We start from the raw sequence: 16,155 nt of genomic DNA, 5'->3' as shown, positions 1-16,155 counted from the left end.
AAGTTTCTATGATGTCATTACACCCTTTTAAGTTTCTATGATGTCACAGAATCTTTTTAAGTTCCTATGATGTCACTGAACCCTTTTGAGTTCTGATCTTACTGTTACAAGTTGCTATGATGTCATTAAAACCTTATTAAGTTCACATGATGCATTTGAACATTTTTTTTATCATTGTGATGTTATGGAATGTCAATGAATGATGTCAATTAATCTTTTTGATGTTTTCATCTTTGATGTCAATTAATCTTTTTTTTACCTTTCTGAAGTTCTTATGATGTCACAAGTCATTTTTAAGATCCTATATGGAGGTATCACAAATTATTATTGAGTTCCTAGAAGAACTTTAAAAAAATACTTTGCCAGAGATCCTTTTAAATTTCCCAATGATGGTAAAAGACAACCAGTACTAATGATGCCACAGGAGAACCATATTGGCAGCAATGATGTCATAGGAGAACCTTTATAAAGCCCTGTTCTGACAGAACTAGTTTCCCCAGAGTAGGTTAGGCAAATTTCAGTTTCACAGATGTACCTTGTAATTTCCCATCTGAATGAAATACATCTGTTTTTTTCTTCTTCTTTTTCTTGCACAACCTCTTTAAAATAAAATGATCTAGGCTACTGTTTTCGTCTTATTTATTTTGACCTTCATCAAAGTCCATAACAAAAGCTGAACCACTGCCAGGGCAACAATTCACAATTCCTGATACCAAAAACTAACATGTTGATCTGATGATTCTGTATTGTAACACTGTGAACAAAGAACCATATATCCCAACTCAAGAACTCAACTTCTTTGCCTAACCTAACCTGCTGCCATAAGAAGTAATGCACACCTACTGAGTTTAACATTTCTGCATTCCTATGTTGCACAGCCAACTTGTATCCCCTTAAAGCATTTCTAAAAATGCTTCCTTCACACCTAAAAATACACAAATCTGTCAGGCAATGAGGTGATGGAGGGCAGAACCACGGGGAAAGATGAGTCGGAGCTTGTTTGAGATTCCCTCTCATCCCTCTCTGACCCCCACCGCTAGCAAAGCCGCGTCTCTGGTGTTACTGTAGCCCAGTCCAGACATGCGTCCTCGGGCTGGGGGGTTATACTTTACCCCCGTATGTTCACAACACGCTGTTCACAGGAGACACCCAACAGCTGAGTGGGTCAGCGGTGCCTCCAGACTCTTAAAGAGCATGTGTGTTTTAGGGAAGGAGGCTGTGTTGAGGCAGGTCAGTGTGTGAGATGGCATGACAAAAGCAAAACACAGCTTAGGGTATAGAAGGGCATGAGGGTTTCATTAGTTCACACGTTCATGTAATACGGTCCAGACAGGAACAGACAGGGCCGCATATTTTCGGTGCATCATTTTCAGTAATAGAGCTGTGGTAATTGCACTGCTAACTGCCACTCATTTGCTCCTCTCTTGCAAAGAAACAGTGTAATCCTCTAATTTGTTGTGTCTCTCAGCAGGATTCACTCTGGTTTCCCTTCACTCATGAGGGAGACGAGCTGCTATCATATATCTCAGAAAGCACTGTCCTTTAACCTCCGACCTTTCACCCAAATCCATAACAACAGTATTAATCCACCAGCAAACACACACAAATTCTCTCTCTCCAACGGCCCGGGGCGGTTTCCTCATTTAGAGCTGTAACCCTGAGCAGAGAGTTGGCAGGCTGCACTGGATCAGTGTTGAGTAGCTTAGAGCGAGTCTGATGCTAGACTAATGCACTTTAGCCAGAGGGGAGAACACAGACAGAGATAATGGCAGGGTGGTCTCTACGGTCATTTACTGAACAAATGAGAGAGGATTGTACAACTACACTCCCTCTGACAGGATGATTAGTTGCTAATAAAACAGGTGTTTGTGCTGTATAAATTATAGCACAAATTGTTGCTAAACTGAACAGGAAATAATTTAATAAAATCTAAAGATATGATTTATTGTAAGTTGAAATATTTCATAATCATTTATTATAAATGCACAAATATCTTCTAAATAAATAAAATATATAACACTTAAATAAAACATAATATATGTTAAAATTATTAAAATTATTTTGTTTACAGATAAATATATGATGAATTAAAGCTAATTTATACAGATTTATTAAATGATTTTTTTATTATAGAAAAAATATATGTAAATAATATTTATTATATATTTAGATTTTATTAATCTACATTTTATGTATATTTAAATCTTAAACATTTCACATTACAAATATACAAATATAGATATATTATTTATCAAAGTATTATAGTTATTACACAATTAAAATTTTAGATTATTAATATAAGATTTACATTTATGAATTAATATCTATATATTCAGGATTTGCTTTATATATATCTTTTTTTTTACATTTTTATTTCATAAAATTATATTTTACTATATGTAAAATATTTATCTTATATTTACATTTATAAATTAAATCTATATATTTCGGACTTGCTTTTATATACACTTTTTATTTATATTTTAATTTATAAAATTATATTTTACTATATGTAAAATATTTATCTTATATTTACATTTATAAATTAAATCTATATATTTAGGACTTGCTTTTATATACACTTTTTATTTATATTTTAATTTATAAAATTATATTTTACTATTTGTAAAATGTTTATCTTATATTTAAATTTTATGTAATTATTTTTACTTATATTTAGACTTGTATACAACTATTCAGGATTTATATATTTACATCTATAAAAAATAGAGGAATTTAATTATGTATTAGATAATTAACAGTTATTTACATTAAATTTTAAGATTTAAATTGATAAATTCAGATCTATTCAGGATGATTTTTATACATATTTATAAAAGCATAACTTATAAAAGGTGTACAAAAATAGTTTTTTAGATAAATAAAAAAAATAGATAAATCATTCTTATTTACATTCAAGTTTTAGATTTAAATTTACAAATTTCGGTCTGTATATTCTGGATGTACATTTTCATACAAATGAGTTAATTTATAGTTATTTACCTTTAAAATGTATAGATATATAGATGACAGATAGATAGATAGATAGATAGATAGATAGATAGATAGATAGATAGATAGATAGATAGATAGATAGATAGATAGATAGATAGATAGATAGATAGATAGATAGATAGATAGATAGATAGATAGATAGATAGGCGCATACAGTATACATATTACCAAAAACATAATTGATGATTCTTATGCAGCCACATTGATTGAGCTATTAATGTGCAGAGAAGAGAGATGCATTTATCAACATGAATGAGCATGTGGAAACAGCAGACGTGCACCATGTGTTCATGAGCGCGTCTGAATGTGCTGCCGCCCACATAACTGACATGCTGCAGCGTGCTGCAATCTCACTGTCTCACCTGACAACTTTCTCTGCCAACTGAATGGAAACACAAGGCATTTATACAAACATACACTTTATACACACACACACACACACCTGCCTCACATTGACATACACTCCACTGGGTCCTTTGTAAGAGCACTTTTGATTAAATGCTATATTTTGTGGCGGAGAAGAAAGGAGAAGGACAGAGAAGTGATAAACAGGAAGAGGGCCTTCATTCAGGCACAGCCCCACTCCATCTGATAGGCCTCTGATAGGAAAAGATGCTTTACAATGAGATGTTTACACACACACACACACACACACACACAAACACACAAAAACTCATTGCCATGTCTATGTCTTTTGCTTTGATGTCTCAGTCATTTCCTTTAGAATAGACCTGTGGGCGTCTTACCTGTACGAATCTGGTGAGGCACACAGGGTTCAAATGAACACTGAATCACTGAAGCAGAGCTAAAACCAAATCATTCACAAAACCAGTACTGACAGTACCATTGCTCAGTGATCATATCAGTGATATGTATATATGACTATACGTGTTGTAAGTTGTTTCAAAAAAGCCCATCAAGCCATCAAGGCAGTATTGATATATTGTATATTGTACTTTTTCTATGGGAGAGGCTTAAACACTATAATTGATTTGGAAAACACCTTAGAAATCATCCACCCACTTATAGGGTTGGGTATCGTTTGAATTTTAACGTTTCCGATTCTGCATATCGATTCCGCTTCTCATCGATTGATTCCTAATTTCGGTTCCAATAAGGTAAAAAAAAAAAGTAGATAACATTTATCCTATAAGTCTTATTGCAAAACATTTCATTGCAGCTGAATACCATTAAAACAAAAATCACCAGGCTAAAGAGCACTTGCACAAGCAACTTTTGCCTGTGGTTTAAAAATACCATAGCAAAAACAAGTAGCCTAACTAATAGGCCTATACATTTCAAGCATTATTAAAGACAAGTAAACATTCAGTAATTAAAAAAGAACAAATAAAAAATTAGCAATTGCACAACTAAATACAACAAAGATATGATTGACATAAACAGTGTTTTAAGATTTTAAAGTATTCAGGTAAAGAAACTGTAATCACATGTAAAATAACTCTGCACTTTATAAATAAAATCTGCATTACAAATATAGTTACAAAAGTTATTCAGTCAAAAACAGCAAGTGAAAATTATCTGTCTTTTGTATGATTAACGTTAATGTAGAGACGGCAGCAGGAATATTAGGCTGCTGTCACTTTAAGAGCTGCACGGATCAAATACCTGTATACTGTTACACGTGCGTTTTCTTTGTCAACTGTTTACATTCACTTAACCGACTGTTCTGTTCTCGAAATATCGCGATATAAAAAAGTGACGACATGTATTGTTGATGTAAACAATATAAAATAATACTCAGTATCGTACACTATACAGTATGAGAGGCAGCTTTCTGTACACACGATTTGGATGTGTGTAGCGCAGAAATCCACACACGAGCCTTCTGGCATTTGAATGGTTTAAGATCACATCAAAATGTTAACAAGAATCGTTAAACGGGATCCAAATGCACGTCTTATCAAATCCCCGGTTCTTGGAAATTTGAAACCGGTTCTAAAATGGAAATAGGTCTCGATGCCAAACCCTACCCACTTATCCATCCATCCACCCACTTATCCTTCCATCCACCCACTTATCCATCCATCCACCCACTTAACCATCCATCCACCCACTTAACCATCCATCCACCCACTTAACCATCCATCCACCCACTTATCCATCCATCCACCCACTTATCCATCCATCCACCCACTTATCCATCCATCCACCCACTTAACCATCCATCCACCCACTTAACCATCCATCCACCCACTTAACCATCCATCCACCCACTTATCCATCCATCCACCCACTTATCCATCCATCCATCCACCCACTTAACCATCCATCCACCCACTTATCCATCCATCCACCCACTTATCCATCCATCCACCCACTTATCCATCCATCCACTTATCCATCCATCCATCCACCCACTTAACCATCCATCCACCCACTTATCCATCCATCCACCCACTTATCCATCCATCCACCCACTTATCCATCCATCCACTTATCCATCCATCCATCCACCCACTTAACCATCCATCCACCCACTTATCCATCCATCCACCCACTTAACCATCCATCCACCCACTTATCCATCCATCCACCCACTTATCCATCCATCCACTTATCCATCCATCCACCCACTTAACCATCCATCCACCCACTTATCCATCCATCCACCCACTTATCCATCCATCCACTTATCCATCCATCCATCCACCCACTTATCCATCCATCCACCCACTTGTCCATCCATCCACTTATCCATCAACCCACTTATCTATCCATCCACCCACTTATCCATCCATCCACCCACTTATCCATCCATCCTCCCACTTGTCCATCCATCCACTTATCCATCAACCCACCCACTTATCCATCCATCCTCCCACTTATCCATCCATCCACTTATCCATCCATCCTCCCACTTATCCATCCATCCATCCACTTATCCATCCATCCACTTATCCATCCATCCACCCACTTATCCATCCATCCATCCACTTATCCATCCATCCTCCCACTTATCCATCCATCCATCCACTTATCCATCCATCCACCCACTTATCCATCCATCCTCCCACTTATCCATCCATCCTCCCACTTATCCATCCATCCATCCACTTATCCATCCATCCACCCACTTATCCATCCATCCTCCCACTTATCCATCCATCCTCCCACTTATCCATCCATCCATCCACTTATCCATCCATCCACCCACTTATCCATCCATCCTCCCACTTATCCATCCATCCACTTATCCATCCATCCACCCACTTATCCATGCATCCACCCACTTATCCATCCATCCACTTATCCATCCATCCACCCACTTATCCATCCATCCACCCACTTAACCATCCATCCACTTATCCATCCATCCACCCACTTATCCATCCATCCACCCACTTATCCATCCATCCATCCACTTATCCATGTACCCACTTATCCATCCATCCACCCACTTATCCATCCATCCATCCACCCACTTATTCATCCATCCATTTATCCATCCATCCACTTATTATCCATCCATCCACTTATCCATCCACCCACTTATCCATCCATCCACTTATCCATCCATCCTCCCACTTATCCATCCATCCACTTATCCATCCATCCACTTATCCATCCATCCACCCACTTATCCATCCAGCCACTTATCCATCCAGCCAGCCATTTATCCATCCATCCAGCCACTTATCCATCCATCCACCCACTTATCCATCCAGCCATTTATCCATCCAGCCAGCCATTTATCCATCCATCCAGCCACTTATCCATCCATCCAGCCACTTATCCATCCATCCAGCCACTTATCCATCCATCCACCCACTTATCCATCCATCCACCCACTTATCCATCCATCCAACTAGTATCATGATCTCTGTAAAGCCTATATCAAACCTTTAAAATTTTCGGAGAAAGAAAAGATAGTTTATCCTGACAAACTTTCCTTTCTAGTTCCAAATGAGATCTGGCACAGTTCTGTCCTGCAGCAAATTACAACCATATAAATTTGTTACCCAAACAACAATAAAAAAATGTACCCTGAACGGATCATAAATGGTCAGCGCTAAATACAGGTGTAAACAGGGTCTAAAACATTTTGTGATTGGATCACTAAAATCATTGTGTAGAGTAAACGCTCTGCGGCATCTTTGCATTCCACTGCACTACGTTTCCATTGTTTTATCTATGTAAACATACACTAGACGGATGACAAAAAAACGTCTAAAAATGTGCTGTTCTAAAAACAAGGCACCTTTGAAGGGCCGTACACACCGGGACGAATATCGGCGCGCGTTTTTCGGCAGCATTTTTCAACGCGTTTTTTGTGTCCACACCCAAGCGATTTTCGCTGACGATGAGCCGAGTGAACATGCAAATTCATTCCCTGACATTAGATGGCGCTTAATGTAAAACAGAAATAAAAGTTACAAGCTTATACATGAAAGACAATTAAGAGAAATGAAGTTAAGTTTACTTAAGTTATTAAGTTTTTTACTGCAACTTCAGAAGCTCCAGACCCGTGAGCAAAAGTGCCAATCTCATTGGTCGGATAGTTTTTGACGCGGTGCGTCAAACCAAAAAAACGGACCGAGGCGTTTTTTAAAAAAATGACGCTTTTACGCGTGGCGTTTTTCGCGTCGGTGTGCACACTCACATTGGCGCCCTTTGTTTAATCACGAGGCATTAAACGTCGGCGAATATCGTGCGCAAAATTCGTCCCGGTGTGAACAGGCCTTTAGAGTTCACACTTACATAATCAGATATAGTATAGAATATGCATATTTGGCATGCTGTCTGATTAGAGGTCTCCGAGCTCTGAATTTAGCCTGAACCCAGAGTCCTCCCCCCATGAAAGTAATCATTATTCTTTTCCCGGTAATGCATATCGACCGAGCACTTGCAATTGGCTCACTGAAAACCCAACTTAATACCAGGTGTAAACCTGATCCTTACTGTTCACAGATTTTGAAATTTTCGAAGAGAGAGATAAGAAATCAGTATTGCTCGTGTCAGCATGCATTCTCACAACACACACACACACACAGGTATGCCTGTGACCTTTCTTTCACACTTTCACCTTTGACCCAGCTCGAACCAAAGGTACTCAAGCATATCTCCAGGGCAAGCATTTTTCTAAAACCTCCTTATGTATCGCAGCCTGGCCGAGTGGAATGTACTGAGTCTGACAAAAGAGTTGCAGAGAAGCAGAGCCAAGTAAGTGATCGATCGTCCCAGCGTGTCTGGGCGCCTCAGTAAACAATCTACAGTGTTGTTTTCCTCTGCTGATGCAGTCAGCGCTCACATTCACATGCGCAGCGAGAGTTTCTTACACAGATCCGCCATCAAAGCTGCTCTTATTCCAGCTTTGTTGGACTTATTAAAAGTGGACCAGAATGCCGTGGCATTCATACCCTATTCACTGCTGAAAAAAACAATTACAATCCTTCAGCCTGTGATAGTCTCACGCTTCAAAAGCAATAAGCCAGGAACGGTACGATGAAAGATGTTTAGTAAACATTCAAATATATTAGTAATAAAATTCAGAATCAACTTCTGCCAAGAATTATTAGTAAATGTGGGTTGTTTACCGTTTCCAAGCAACTTGTTGCACACAGTTTAAGGCAACTATTGTGCTCTGTAGGGAAGTGGGTTTTCAGCTCGCACGGGTGTTCATATCAGCTAGCCTATTTTGCAGCTCCTTTGAAAAACGTTAATCCAATCAGATTTAAGAGGCTTTATAATTTTAGATTATTCTATATTAATGAGCCAGTTGCTAAACAAATAATAATCTATAGTCAAACTGAATAGCCTAGATGTTGGTGGCTGCCAAGTGCCAAGCAATTAATATTTGAATTAATTGTTTTGATCATCTATGTGCATGCTTTAAAGAAGTTTGAATGTACTGAATTGCATCTTCGCCATTACAAATGTGTAATTAATAATGTATTTAAATACATGACAAATAAGTCTCAATATAAATGCAATTTAAAGTATAGTTTAGATAACTCCTTGTCAGTACATTTTGCAGTACACCATAAATAATAGAAGTAATTATGAAATACATATCAGGACAGGATCTACTCAAGGCCTAATAAAGTGGGTCAAAAAAGTTCTCTAAAGTTCAGCTAATTGCTTTCAATATAAATTTTAACTATAACTGTATTATTTAATTGCGATTAACATGCAATTAAATGTTCGAAAACATTACATTCAGTTCGTACTACTAAGTATATAAAATTATAAGTAGCCTACACTTTATAAAAGTATGCTAAAGTGTACAGAAATGCAGTGTATCTATACTTCAGAAGAATACTGTAAAAATGTTAATACGCTCTGAATGTTTGACAGTTGTAACAAATGTCAGGAGGAAGTCACGCAAGCTCTATGTCCATCCAAATAGGGAAATGTGTTTACGATGTTAACCAAAGAGAGCAGTCGCAAATGTCCTAGTCCCTTATCACATCATCAAGCCTCATCCCACAGCACAGTTCCTCTCTGCTCACTACCGCCTTTCTCCAGTCTGCCATCACATGGTTATATGAACTACTCTTTCTTAATCATGGATTAATCCAGCTATGCACTGCTGAATGCGTGACTGTAACGTCATAAGGCAAAGGCAGAAAGTGACAGTTACTGTAAATCAAAGGTGGCTCTCTGCGTGACATTTCCTCCATAAACGTCAAGCGGTACTACTAGACACGTCACGTTTCTAAAAACAGATTCTGTGGGACAAGGACTTTCACCTGGAGGCCAAGATAAGTTCCTAACGTAGGTCTTATGTGAGTAAGACAGTCGGGCCGGTGAAGAACTTACTGTAACCTGTCTGTCTGCCTGGACAGGTTCTATTTGGCACACGAAAAACAACGACATGAAAAACATAATTAAAGTGTTTATCCCCTTATCCCGGTTGTGAATGTTGTTGTGACACATTAAATCATCTGAAACTGATGGGGTGTGCACTGATTTTACTAGCAGCTTTGCAGAATGCAGCAAATGTGTCAACAAACTAACAGGACAACATTTGTCAAGGATTTGTGCAGACGAAAAAGTCCTTTTGAATGTGGTATGGAGACTTTACGTCATGAGCAAAATGTATATGATGTGCAATCAGTTAGTGTAGTCTAGATTCAAATATTACTATGAAAATATCTAAATTAAATTTCTCTTGAAACTTTGGACACTATTTTGAATGTCCACTTTTTTTCTGTAATGCTTCATAGTCATACAGCAAAAATTATTTTAAGTGTGTTTCATATGGTAACATCCAAAGACAAACTATAACAATATTATTCCAACGGACAATAACGTACTGTTTATTCGTGTGTGCTGCAGTTTTGCCCTCTATCACTTTAAAAGTTTGAGCTCTCTAAAGCAGGATGGATTATGATTGGCTGTCAATGTTTTTATTATTGATCAGCTGGGAATAAAAATCATCTGTTATTTTTATACTTGAGGTGTGATCTCTGCTATTCTTTTACATGTAGAACGATTGTTTGCAGTGCAACTAGCCTAACTCTGTTTTAATAAAAGTTACAATAAAGTATATGAGGCAAAACAAAGTAAACAACACAACCAGTTCAGGCCTTCTGAAATGAAAAGGCAGTATCACTTTTCTCTGGAGAACTGCTTGTTTCCATGGATACGGCTGAATTTCCCAGGACAAACTTTCCTGCCAACTCTAAACTGAAAACACACACACACACACACACACACCACGTGCATAGAGGTTATGAACTTATTATTTTCCCTTTCTGAGCTCTGATTTGGCTTTTGAGTGGATTATTTGAATGGATCGACTTTGGATTCCTCCACTTTTGAAAAGTTGTTCCCATGTCAACTTTTGACATCAACATCTTTTGTGAAGACGTCAAAACTTGTTCCTCTTTTTTTGTAATATTATGAGGAAAACAGATGAAGTGGATGTTCCACAACCTGCAAAGCCCTGCAATAAATCTGTTGTACATTGCTTTCTTTGCATATGAGGGGAAGAGGGAGGGGGGGGGGGGGGGGTACACATTAACAATAATAACATTAGGTAACTACATTATAAAGCTGGACAGATGATCAGTTCATGTACTTTCAAATAGAAATGTCTTTGATTTGACCAGCTTATAATGAAAGTGATTATTGTAACCCAGTTGGCTTACACTTAATGTAAATAATCTAATAGCATGTCATTATGTCATAACATCCATGTGAAAGTTATTAAAAAGTGTCCACCAGCATTGTTTCTCTTACCCACGAGCAGACAGAGGACGTCCAGCCCGACCAGCATCTTTCTGCTGGAGCATTGAACCGTATCCACAGGTTCCGCGGGACTAGGGATGTGTTTGGTGCCGTTTTCCCTCGCTGTGTCTCCGGATCCACCGTGATCCGCCAGCCGCTGCTGGAGCTCCGCGTTACTGCTCACCGAATTCAACTTCTGCATGTTGTCCGTTTAATTCAATACTTGTGCCTGATTTACTTTCCTTCACAACCTCAGTAAAGCCAATCTGACAGGTTAGGAACACGGTTTACTTGAACTTTTTTTAAATCTTCTGAATGGTTTAGGTTAAAATCCAACAACAATCGCACGTGTAGGCTGTATGACGAATATAGAAATGTACACACGTCTTAACTAATGAATCGATCAGACTTGTACAGAGATCCTGGTCTGCTCTCTTTTACACGAGAAATCCTTTCTCCAGCACTTTTGAAAAGTTTCGGCTGCAGTTTGGCCATCATCATCTGGACATGATGGAGAAAAACACATTCCTGAAAACATATGTCAGTCAAAAGTTTGTCAGCCTCTGTGACTATCCATGTCAAACTCGTCTTTCTTTCCCCAACCGAGAGCAAAGTTGAAGCGGATCGTGTTTTGATTTGTGGGTATTAGTGTTATTCCTCCGCCCTCTTTAGGGCTGGCTTAAAACCTAGTGAGCTGACTAACTTACCCAGGCAGCATTTTGGGGTTATACGTGTTCCGAACGCGGGAAAACTTGCAAACTGACTTTGGGGTTAAATAATAATAATAATAATTCGGGTGACCCAACTTGTCTTTCGGCGCAATAGAACACTTAGCCACGTGTTAACTATAGCTAGTAATAATTGTTCTATAAAAAACACTGTTTGTAGCCAAACAGGTGTAGCCTAAATATATTATAAAGTGATAAATAATATTAGTATTGTTATGCTGTCAACGTTGTTAACGAAAAGCGCTCGATCAGTCCAGTTGTTATTTGCCTCCTCGGGTGACCGCCTATTCCATACTGTCTCATTTCGAAGGCTGTGCCCTCCGGAAGTCACATTTCTCCTCGAGGATGTCTCATAAGTCACAATGAAATCAAAATCTTTTAGTTTTTTTTATTTATTTTTTTTTATTTTTTTTTATGGTATATTGCAGTTGGCTTTTTATTATTCTGTGCACGTCTTCTTCTTCTTCTTTTGTATGTGCCCTAGCTCATAATCTTTAATCAAAATAACTTCCCCTCCCTCTTGCAGCCACATCTCTTCTCCAACGGCGTGTTTACTGGCGCGAGGCTGGGCCAACCTGTCACTCACAGGAGATCTACCAATAGTAAACCACAAACATCCAATCAATTCACCATGGACAATACAAATCCCGCCCAACATTTGTTCTTGTTTGAGAAGCCATTTCCCTCAAGAAGCTGACATACCTCACAATAAGGAAGAAAATACTATTGTAACTTCCATTTTCATGCTTACTATAAGAAAAGTAACCATTATAAAATTGACTGTTATTCCTCCTGAGGCTGTATTTTCTTACTTTGCAAGTAGGCTAATTTACTTTTCTTAAAGGGATAGTTCACCCAAAAATTAAAATTCTGTCAGTATTTACTCACCCTCATGTTGTTCCAACCCCGTAAGACCTTCGTTCATCTTCGGAACAGGAATTAAGATATTTTTGATGAAATCTGAAAGCTGGATCACTCCTCCATACTAGTCCATAGGCTTCTTCAGGGATTGGAACTTGCCAGCCCCGAAAAATTATTAAAGATATCTTTAAAATAGTCCAAGTGACTACAGTGGCTCAATCTTAAATGTATCAAACGACGAGAATACTTTTTGTGCGCAAAAAAACAACAAAATAACGACTTTATTTCAACTATTAATTTCCTTGGGCCTCGAGTCAGTTCACTAGTGTAATAGCGTAAGCTTCTGTTGTTGTACGTCACACGCATCACCCACTTGACCAGCGTCGGCCAATAGTGAGCCTACGTGTGACGTAGCTCTACGCAATTACAGTAGTTTAACTGACTCGAGGCCCACAGAGAAGGAAATGAATAGTTGAAATAAAGTCGTTATTTTTGTATGTTTTTGCGCACAAAAAGTATTCTCGTCGCTTGATGAATTTAGGATTGAGCCACTGTAGTCACCTGGATTATTTTAACGATGTCTTTAATAACTTTTCGGGGCCGGCAAGTTCAATCCCTGAAGAAGCCTATGGAGGAGTGATCCAGCTCTCATATTTCATCAAAAATATCTTAATTCGTGTTCCGAAGATGAACGAAGGTCTTACGGGGTTGGAACAACATGAGGGTGAGTAAATACTGACAGAATTTTCATTTTTGGGTGAACTATCCCTTTAAATGAGACAGCCTTAATACCATATGCGGCAAACAAATGTGACCTAAAGAGGGTGCAGCTTTTCAAAATGAGACAAAGCTTCTGTTTAGCCCAAGTGAACATTTATGACTAAAGGGACAGTCATATTTGCAAAGATACGCAGGCAATAAAGGCTCATTGTCTTTTGTCAAGACCAGAGTGAAATATGAAGCACAGCTCAGAAGTCACTTCCGAACCAAGCAACGTTCTGTTAGGAATCCGCATTATCAACATTAACCCATTGCGAAATCTGAATTGTATTGTGTTGTATTGATTCTTTTGATTTCTTTTGAAATTACTGGGTTTTGGATATATATATGAATTACTGGATATATACAGTATATATACAGTATATATATATATATATATATATATATATATATATATATATATAATTTTATTAAGAGGAGTTCAAAGAGCCATTGATTTGCATACTAATTAACTAGACATGCATCCTTTGTAAACACCCCTTATAGCATTTTGCCACCAAATGCTGTCTATGTAGGGAAAATGAGGCTCAACCTTTCTCCTTCTCTCTTTCTACTTGCCTTCTTTTTCATGCCACCAGCAAATGTTGCCTTTCCTTGTCTTTCAACTCCAGCTCTAAAGCACTGATCAGCTGATCTTTTTCTTTTTCATTAAATGGTAACCATAAAGAAAACCTGGCAGACATTTGTCGTGATGCCATAAAAGAACCATTGTGGGTTTCCTAAAGAACCTTTCAGTCAACAGTTCTTAAAATAACCATGTTTTTCTTAGTGTGATGAACATTTTAATAATCTAAAGAACCTTTCTGCACGATAAAGAACCTTTTGTGGAGTGATAAGATTCCATGGATTGTATAGTTCTTAATGAAACCAGTTGCCAATAAAGAACTTTTATTTTCAGAAGTGTACAGCATAAATTACAATAATAATAACTTAATGAAGGCTAATTAAAAAATGTAACATCATATAGTCTTGGGCCGGTCTGTGAGGGTTTCTTGAAGATGTATGAAGTTCTCAATTATTTGCAGGTCTGGTGAACTTTGGAGTATTTGGAAATACTGCCATCTGGTGAGTGTTTAAACAATAACATTTTCCATCCGATCCAGCAGAGTGTGGCTGTGCCATCTTAACTCCGGTTCACATCGATGATTATTAAATAGCTGAAGATCAGTGAGTGTCACACTGGTGTCCACACCCTTCTATAGCCTAGTATTTTCTCATGGGTTACAAAACAAGTGTCTGTGATTAATATCCAGAAATGCCCCTGTCTTCTACAGGATGCAACATTTGTGATGTGGATTAAATGATCTTATTTATAGTCACTTCCATTCCAACGATGTCTTCCACTGAACCCTTGTACATGCAAAGCATTACATAATGTGTAGAAACGTTTTAAGACCTGTAGATGGAGACAAACAGACATTTGTTTCAGAAAGTGTGCTATACACGCTCAATAAATTTGTCTTCATGACACAAGAAAAATATAACTAGCCTACTCATAGATAATAAAATATTTACATAATCTTCACATAATATTTGTGATATTTACATCAGGGTTCTATTTACCTTTATGAAAGCCAAAGTTTTCAACCTTGTAAAATGTATGCGTTATTTTTCATGTCAAATTCTTACATTTGTTCAAAAAATGTAGTTATAATAAGACATAGCCAATACCAATCAAATTAAATAATTTACACTGCAAAATTACAACTGCGATAAATAATGTTATGAGATTAATGTTTTAAATAAATGTTTGAATATACAAAGGGGGAAAAATGCAATGATACTTTTAAACATGAAACTAAACCGCCAATAGGTGGCAGCAAGCGACGTCTTAAAGAGTGAGTCATTGAATCATTCGTTCAAACGAATCACTCAGTAACAAAACACAGAGTGTTACTTTCCTTTGGAACTATTTTTGTTGGTGAAATAAAACCCTCCAAAAAGTCAATTTTGTGTCTAAAATGTAGGTAACTTAATATTAACTATTGAACAATAAAATAACATTTGCTATTGTGATAATATTCAGGAAAACAGCTCCCTTGGCCATGGTATGTTACTATTTCATATGTTCATATGTTTGCATATAAAAAAACTTTACATTTTACCCAAGTATGTTTCTTCTGTAGGGTTTCTTGTCTGTACTGTTATGCTCATTTATTTTTATTTCTCCACGAAATGGAGCCTGAATTGTGGAAATGAAGCCACCAGAGCATCCGAGGTGGAATCAGGGAGGCTGAAGACTGAGGTGACCAAGGACCAAGGCAGAGCTGGTGGGAGGAGGGAGCCCGGTGGAGCTATGAGGACAACGATTTCTGGTGGAGCCGAAGTAGGGAGGACCAAAGGTAGAGCTGATAGGTTGACAAGCCACGGTTGTTCGTAGGCCAGAAGTGGAGGCAGGGGAATCTCCTTACTGGGCGGAGCTAGAGAACTGAAGCTCTGAGGTAGTTCCTCACAGAAAGGTGTTGGAGATGCAGAGGGGCTGAAGTGAAACACCGGAGGCGGGGCTGAGGAACTGGCTGATTAGGGAAGAGGAGGTGGGAGAGGGAGGCTGGGAGGAATCACAGGGAGCACAGGCAAC

General features: G+C 37.9%; 1 protein-coding gene across 1 annotated transcript in view; it reads right to left on the bottom strand.

Moving 5' to 3' along the window:
- ppap2d (phosphatidic acid phosphatase type 2D) overlaps positions 1-12,229 on the bottom strand; it is a 36,118-nt gene extending 23,889 nt beyond the window's left edge. The window contains exon 1 of the mRNA XM_077211792.1: positions 11,221-12,229. Within this exon, the coding sequence (XP_077067907.1) occupies positions 11,221-11,410 (190 nt within the window). The 5' untranslated portion in view covers positions 11,411-12,229. The remainder of the gene's footprint in view (positions 1-11,220) is intronic.
- Between the last annotated feature and the right edge of the window lie 3,926 nt (positions 12,230-16,155).

This window comes from Siphateles boraxobius, unplaced genomic scaffold, assembly GCF_051911475.1.
Source record: "Siphateles boraxobius isolate OS27281-9 unplaced genomic scaffold, OSU_SipBor_1 66, whole genome shotgun sequence".
Lineage (NCBI taxonomy): Eukaryota > Metazoa > Chordata > Actinopteri > Cypriniformes > Leuciscidae > Siphateles > Siphateles boraxobius.
Note: the sequence above shows the minus strand (reverse complement) of the source record. Positions and strands in the feature narration are given on the sequence as shown.